At 32.3% G+C, this 8,533-nt stretch overlaps 2 protein-coding genes across 2 annotated transcripts; one reads left to right on the forward strand and one right to left on the reverse strand.

Annotated features, from left to right (window-relative positions):
* Positions 1 to 604: 604 nt before the first annotated feature.
* LOC105423859 (histone H3) lies at positions 605 to 1,555 on the reverse strand. Its single transcript, XM_011633787.3, has one exon. The coding sequence runs from the start codon at positions 1,479 to 1,481 to the stop codon at positions 1,071 to 1,073; it is 411 nt and encodes a 136-aa protein (XP_011632089.1). The 5' UTR covers positions 1,482 to 1,555; the 3' UTR covers positions 605 to 1,070.
* A 3,843-nt stretch (positions 1,556 to 5,398) lies between these two features.
* On the forward strand, positions 5,399 to 7,157 carry LOC105423858 (uncharacterized). The gene has a single exon (XM_011633786.2). It carries the CDS (start codon positions 5,521 to 5,523, stop codon positions 6,205 to 6,207), a length of 687 nt encoding a protein of 228 aa, XP_011632088.1. The 5' UTR covers positions 5,399 to 5,520; the 3' UTR covers positions 6,208 to 7,157.
* Positions 7,158 to 8,533: the final 1,376 nt, after the last annotated feature.

The raw sequence follows: 8,533 nt of genomic DNA on the forward strand, positions 1-8,533 counted from the left end.
TTTCGAATTAAATATGAGTGACAAAATTTAAATATAATTGTAATAAATATATTACATTTTCAAATCGGCATATTCATAAGAATATGATCATGTATCTAAAAAGCAACTCTACTAAATGTCGATTCGCTTGATTCATATAAAATATTGAGACGATCGAAAGCTAAGTAATATTCAATCAATAACTTTGGAAAAGTTCTTATATAAAGTTTATAAATTTTTATTTTAACAAACAAAAGATAAAGTCTATTGAAGTCGATATAATACAATTATATACGAATTGATTAACTTATTTTAAAATTTATGTAGTATTATTTCTAACTTTAATAAGTATCTTTTAAATTATCAAATTGTTTTTTTAAACTCTAAATTTCATTTATTTGCATTTAGGGAAAAAAGAATAAGGCGATTTCAAGGTTTGATTTTTTCTCAATATCATGATGACATAAAAAATGATTTTTTTTTCTGATTAACTATAAGGCCTTATCTATTATCTACAGAAAAATTTATAATCTGTTTTGCTATTTAAATTTTTTTTTAAATGTTAATTTCATCTTGCCTTTGTACGGAAGTTGAAAGTTAAATTAATTCAGATTTTTTAAATCTCTTATGTTTCTTTGATCGAAATATTTTATTACGTATTTCATTGCGTCTAAAAAGTTTGTTTGTTAGATGATGTTAGAGAATTCAATTTTTAATAAAATAGGTACGTAATGTAACGTTTGATCTAAAGAATTCTAAAGTTTAAAGAAAAATGAAATATTTGAAAAATACATCGAAAAAAACAATATAAAATAATTTAATTGAATGAATTTTTGAATAAAATATTTATGTTTATAAAAATCTAAATAATTTAAATAAAAACTGATAAAATATGTAGTAGTTACATGTATACAATTCTTATTAATGTAAAAATGAAGATTGATAGCTACTACATAAGTTATAATGAAATATTATAAAAAAATTTAATTAAAAGGTATAAGGAATATAGTAAGTGAACGAGACAACCCTTCGTATAAAAGATTGGTGGCCCTAAAAAGGGCCGATGGTTTTTTTTTCGCAGTACTTTGAAGTTAAGCACGCTCTCCACGAATGCGACGAGCTAACTGGATATCTTTAGGCATGATGGTAACTCGCTTGGCGTGAATGGCGCAGAGATTGGTATCTTCGAATAAACCAACGAGGTAAGCCTCACTAGCCTCCTGCAATGCCATAACAGCCGAGCTTTGGAAACGGAGATCAGTCTTGAAGTCCTGAGCGATTTCACGAACGAGACGCTGGAATGGCAGTTTCCGGATCAGTAATTCAGTACTTTTCTGATAGCGACGGATCTCACGAAGAGCTACTGTTCCAGGCCTATAACGATGAGGTTTCTTTACTCCACCAGTGGCAGGAGCACTCTTACGAGCTGCTTTAGTTGCCAGTTGTTTTCGGGGAGCCTTGCCTCCGGTAGATTTACGTGCGGTCTGCTTCGTACGAGCCATCTTCTTACCAAGGGCGATACAACGTCACAGAACGACAGTCGATCGAGAATTAAGCGCGTTTGATTTTTCATCCTGCTTTTATAGGCCTAGCCGGTACAACTGTCTCGACAGTGATTGGTTGCCATACCGATGGTGGGGAGAATCAAGCGTCGACTAAGTGAGGCGGGGAGAAAAGAGGGAGGGATACAGCACGAAACGGTTTCTATTCTATCACATGCTTCCGAAGAGTGGACCTCGCATAATGCATAGCGATCGAACAAAGATGTACAAAAATTAATGTTTCCTTTGCTTTATTTTATACCTAATAACAATCATAATCAATGAAATACAAATTAAAAAATTTACTGCTTAAATATACCGCATCAATATTGAAATATAGAGAAAAAAGGTAAAATTTAATTTTTATAATATTTTAATGTAAAATTTAATTTTATGACTTATACATCTTTAATATACATATTTACATATATATAAATGGAATTAAAATTACAATGTGCTCTTGCTCTGATATCAATACGTTGAAATATTCAATGCGAAAGATAAATTGTATTTTTTCAATTTTTAAATGTTTTTGCTTTGATATTAAAAGTTAGACAATAAAACATTATAATATTTAAACAATAAAAATTTTAATAATATTAAATTAGATGAATAATACTGCTCAAGTTTGAGAAACAAAAATACTTGAATTGCATATTACAAACTTTTATTACCCCCCTCCCCCCCAACACATGTACGCACACACATCACATACACATATTATATATATATATATATATATATAGTCAGTATAAATTGTTAATATGAAATCACAGCTATAAATATAACATTACAATAATATTACATAAGTAATATACAATTTATATTTGATATGAATATTAGAATTATTTATTCAATTTTTTGCAAATACTCGCTTAGGTTTACATAGATTTTGATATGCGATTATCGATATTTCGTACACAAAATTATATTCTCTAAAAATTTTCATAGAATGTAACATTATATCCTATGAGTATAATATCCTTGTGAAGATTTCTATTATAAACGATAAGATATTTTTCATCTCACACACACACACACACACACACGTGCGCGTGCGTGCATGCACGGCGAGCTATCTCAAAAAATATTTTTATCAATGAAAAATACTAAAATATTAATAGATACAGTTTTTTTTGGATATCAAAGTCAAATATGTAAACTTTTAAAAATTGTAAGATATAATATATCTGTGTCTCAATTAAGATACATCAATAAGTTTATGCATGTTATATATGCCGGTTAAATAACAACAATAACTTATTACAACACGCTTTTATATAATAAAATAAAATTTTAACGTGCGCATGCGTGCATTGTGCGTGCGCGCATGTGTGTATCATTGTTTAGCAGAAACGTAATTTTAGATACATATTTTTCAAGCGATCATAATTCGGACTAAATTGTTCTTTTGAAATAATAATCAAATGCAGAATATAAAGCATATCACGAGATTGATTATTATATGCTAATGATACTACTAAATATTATTGTCGAGATATTATAAAGCTATTTTAACGTACAGACTAACCTATAAAAGAGAAATCAATGAACTACAGCTTTTAATGCTATTTTATTTTTGATATTGTTATTTAGTAAAGTATACGCATGTGCATTATATGCGTGTGTGCGTGTGCGTGCGTGTGTGTGTGTGCGCGCGCGTGCGCGCGCGCGCGCGTGTGTGTATGTGTGTGTGTGTGTGTATATTTTACATCTATATTTTTTCATTTATCTTTTTGCTTTCAAATATAATAAATATGATACATCTAAAATGTATTTTAAAATTTGTAGGCATAACAATGATCCAAGTACCACGAAATCCAAACTTGGGATATTTTATATGAAAACATTCTATAAAAATATTTTAAAATATGTCTGATAAATATGTCTTTATGCTAACTGTAGCAAGATGTAATTATTTATTAAAGAATTTAAATTGTTCAAAAATTATGTATTGTTTATTATGTTGATCTTAGTAGCTTTTAATTCCTATCTTAAAATATTTCTACTTTAATTATGGAGAAAAAATAAATATTTTTTTATAAGATTAGCAATAATGATAAAGAAAATTATACACATGTATATATTCATATATTAGGAAAATATGTTAATTAATGCAAAAACTTTCATAATATTGCGTAAGATAAATTGTAAAAACGCTACAATGTAGAAAAACAGTAAAGTAGATAAGAGTGCAATAAAGATTACATAAAAATCATATTTGCATATTGAATTAGATATTTTAGCATATGTGGGTTTTGAGAGCGTTCCGAAAATATAGTAAGAATAAAATGTATATATATAGTAAGAATTAATTCCGTGTATTCCAAAAATATCCTGTATTGAAGTTTTTATTGGAATACAGTTTTAATACATATTAAAAAAAAACGAGAAATTAGATATGCACAATACATTTTTAATATAATTATTTATACATTTTGAGTGTATAAAGGGATATATCTAAGAGTCTACTTTTGCGACATCTCTGAACATTCTCGGAATATATGCGTTCCTAATTTAGCGATCTTAATTTTTTTTAACTTTAGAATCAAATTGTCCATCTAAATTCCACAATAAAATTTGAACAGTTTATAAATAAATAATGCGTATTTTAACTTGATCGAATATCTGTCATACGACTATGATTTCATTAATCTCAAAATATAGATATCATTAAGAGAGAATTATGTATGTGTTATTCGTATTTGGTAATTAATCTTTTATTAGTAAATTAAAAAGAGTATATAATATAACAAAATATATATGTAAACAATTTTTACATTTTTTTTCAGAGAACTCTAATCTAACTAATGCTACCGCGCGTAGGAGCCTTAATCGGCGCGCTGCAGATACGAGCCTTCAAAACATTACTCTGACACACAAATCCGACGTAAAAAATCAATTAACGAATTTCCAGAAATGGAAATCCAAATACAATCATTGATTGCGGCTCAGCGATGCACAAGTATTCGTGTCATTTGATCATCGTACAACTGATAGACTCGGAAAATTACTAGGTTACGGCTCGGTTTTTACGTCTTCCGAGCTGCGCAATTCGCGAACCCAGCGGGGAATTATAGAATCAAATTGCACTCGACATTTGTGAATTTTGGTAAAAGTGACCATACCATGATCGATTTGATATCAAATATGCTAATTTTCATCGTTTCCAGTTTCTACGTGTTATTTCACTGTCCTGTCGTGCGATCCCTTATAACAGTAAGCTTTAACCACGCGAGAGGATATTCGGCGTTTTATAGGAAGTATCTGCGCGTATATATGATATCCGTGGAGCGAATTTCATGATTATGCATATAATATCGTAAGCTAATCGTACCCATGTTCCTTCCAGCCGATAATGACATTTTACACTATTCCATAAAATTGTCTGCAAATGTACTTTGTAATCGGTATTTCACTTTGTGCTGCGCCGACTCTTGTATTCCGCCATCCGCGAAACTTGGAATATTCAGGGCGAATCTGGCGTGTCGCTCGGGATAAACGCGTGCGGTCGGTTAGCACGGCTATCACGACGTTTCGTGAGCCGCATAAGCGCGCGTTGCATTAATAATTATATTGTTTATTAACTTATTTCTCGGATTGAATCGAGCCTCGCGAATGAAACGAGGGCGCGGGCCGCACGGAACCGCGTAAAAATCGACGCCGGCCGCGCGGAGGCCCGTCGAAATGTATACCAAACGAAACTAGCTACTTGCTTCTACAATTCCGCGCCGCAAATCGATAGCCTTCATTGTGCAAAATATTGTTTAAACAATGAACAATTGCCGGGCGCTCTTTCATTCCCGATAGCATCCTACCTGCAACATTGGGAGGGTCTCTCTCCATGGTCCGTGCGTATCCTACAAGTGAGCGCGCCGAGCGCGGCTACTTTTAAACAGCGTCATCTGTGAGCGTTTAGAACGAAAGTTTATATTTGTACTTCGTCTTTGAACGTCCGCAATTCGCTCTTCTCTTTCTCTTTCTCTTTCTCTTTATCGTGATGGAGGATAAAAGCGCATCTGGTAATGCCGCGGCTACGGAAAACGCAGCCGCCGGTTCACCGCCTGCGAAGAAGGCCGCGAAATCTAAAGCGAAAACGCAGCGCCCGAAGTCCACGCATCCGCCGACCTCGGAGATGGTCACATCTGCCATCAAGGAGCTGAAGGATCGCAAGGGCTCGTCCGTGCAGGCCATCAAAAAGTACATCGCCTCGACGTACAAGGTTGACGGGGAGAAGTTCGCTCCCTTCATCAAGAGATACCTAAGGGCGGCGGTTACTTCCGGTGCAGTGGTGCAGACCAAGGGGAAGGGTGCATCGGGCTCCTTCAAGCTCTCGACTAACAAGCCCGCTCCAAAGAACAAGGTAAAACGTACCGCACCGAAACCGAGTTCGGATACTAAGAAGACCACCGAGAAGAAGGTTGCAAAGAAAGCGCCCGCCACGAAAAAGGCAACCGAAACTAAGAAGGCAGCGGCTGAAAAGAAATCTACATCTGCCAAGAAGACAGCCAAAACAGCGGCAGCGAAGAAGGTTGAAGCCGCGGCGAAGCAGAAAGCCGCTGCTCAGACCAAAAATCTATCCAAGACCAAGAAAGCCACCAAAGCTCCAGCCGCAAAGACAAAGACGCCCAAACCGAAAACCACTAAGGCAACAGCTACCAAGACCGCAAAGGCAGCAAAAAAATAATTTTCTGACACTGCTGACACAAAACTGGCCCTTTTCAGGGCCCCAATCCTAATACGATGGAATGATCTCTCTTGTATCACAATAACTATTAAATTTATTACTTCCTTTTCAGGATTATATTTATAGAGAAAGGTTAAATTTAATTATTTTTAGAGAAATTAGAGAAATACACTCTACTATTTTTATATTTTCAAGAATTATATTTATTAATTCTTGTTGACGTTATTTTTGAAATATTTAAAATTTTGTAGTTCACTATACTAGCACTATAATAGCATCGTTTCAGATAATTTATAGAATCTAAAAACACATGATGTACAAGATAATTAAGACATTTTAGTACAATTGCTACACTAAAATTACATGTTTGAGAAAGTTTACTGATGAGATAAAGATTAGATATTGCTTAAATATATAAGGGTTAACGTAATACGTAAAAGTAAACATAAAAGTTAGTAATGGAATTAACAAATACTTCTATTAATGATAAAATACTTAGTTTCACGTTATGACAAAAAGAGAACATGCAAACTTGAGTTTCGCAATCATTCAATTTATTTTTTAATTTAAACTTAAAAATTCAAGTGTGATTTTTGCCATTGAATTCCTTGATAGGCAAATTAAGAAAGAGCTGTCGTGAAAATAGTCACGTTATTTTTCTAGTTACGTACTTAGTATATTCATTTTTCTCTTATAGAGATTGAATTTCTATTGTACGTTCTAAAAACATAAGAGAAATTATTTGACGATCACTATTCAAGATTACGTGTCCCTTTACACATACATAGTTTAGTTTAGGTTAGTTAAACCCGATTGAGTTCCCTCGTGTTAATCATTTTCTTGCGATTGAGAATAATATTTGCGTAACAACACGAACAGTTCAATTAAATCTAACCTAGGTTATATCGCATTAAGTCGTACAATATACTATGCAATATATTTACAAGGATGTTCGCGTTTCTTTTCATTTCACCCGATACGATGTTTCCGGGAAAATTCAGATTGCGTTAAAAAAAAAGAAAGAATAGATAGACAACGACCTGTCATCACGTACAGATAACTAGGTAATGTCTTTATGATTGAAATAACTTATGGGACATTTTTGATTAACATTTAATTTACATTTCTAAAATCGAGTTATAATATATATAAAATGTCTCATCATCAATCATCTCGCCAACATGTCGACAAAATCATTTCTCATTAATATATGTCAGAAATTAGTAAATACATATACGTACATATCATCACAAATAAAAATATAATAATAAATAATAACAATGAAAATTAAAACAAATAGTAGTTTGATCTAAGTTACCATGAAAATGATTAACGCAAGAGAAGGCTCATTAAACACAATCAAGTTATCTTTAAACAATAAGCTTATTATTTATCATGACAGACGACGCAAGTATTAAAATATCTTTTCATATGCAGCAATGCTAGCAACAGTTTCCTATTATTGGTTACAAAATTTTGTCATCATTATCTCTTTTCATGAGTAAGCCAATACAGCGGAAGCAGTTCTAGAAAATTTGAGCACGTTTGTTGACATTTTGTTGCTGCAGCATGCAGGACTATGTTCAGAAATATCATTCGAGTATCCTGTATATTCTTTATATCTTATCTTTTTTATTCACCGGATGTTAAACAAAAGTAAAATGATATGTGAAAATTCTTGGATAATGAATATAGCCTTGCGTATGAAAAGATATTTTTACACTTGGCATTTTCGTTTTTTTTTATAATTTGCAGATTTCCCGCCATAGAATAACTTGTTGGGTGTTAATCGAGTCAATATGACAGGATTTTACTTTGCTTACAATCAATTAGTTCAGCATCTGTAGATAAAGTATAAAGTAATTTTATCGACAGATAGTAGTAGCCTGAACAGAACATTTACCTTTCAACGAGACTGTTAAAAATATACTCAATTCATATTTATAATTATTTTCATTGAAATGAATTATCTCAGGTAAACACAGTGATTCATTGTATTAGGGCAAGGAGGCAAATTAATAGTAAATTGTTCCAGTACATTCTGATTATTCATCCTTATCAATATACAATATATTTTTCCGCATCAAAAAGATATAGTATATATTTTTGCGAATCTAAATAGGGATTTTTAATCTTTGATCCTCGTCTTGATAAAGTACGTGAATTGCAATATTCACAGAACGTTGGCATTAATACAATATATTACACACGGAAAAAACCCGCAGAAATTTAAATATTAATGTAAACACTTATGAAAAATTCAAAGTATCATTTAGATATTTATGATACTAAACCACATCAAGTGGAAGTTGACAGCGACTACGCG

The sequence above is a fragment of the Pogonomyrmex barbatus genome, unplaced genomic scaffold (assembly GCF_055798465.1).
Source record: "Pogonomyrmex barbatus isolate J1 unplaced genomic scaffold, ASM5579846v1 scaffold3, whole genome shotgun sequence".
NCBI classification, from domain to species: domain Eukaryota; kingdom Metazoa; phylum Arthropoda; class Insecta; order Hymenoptera; family Formicidae; genus Pogonomyrmex; species Pogonomyrmex barbatus.

Excerpts from the sequence above, each read along its gene's own strand:
- LOC105423859 (XM_011633787.3), bottom strand. The coding sequence starts at position 1,481 with ATGGCTCGTACGAAGCAGACCGCACGTAAATCTACCGGAGGCAAGGCT.
- LOC105423858 (XM_011633786.2), top strand. The coding sequence starts at position 5,521 with ATGGAGGATAAAAGCGCATCTGGTAATGCCGCGGCTACGGAAAACGCA.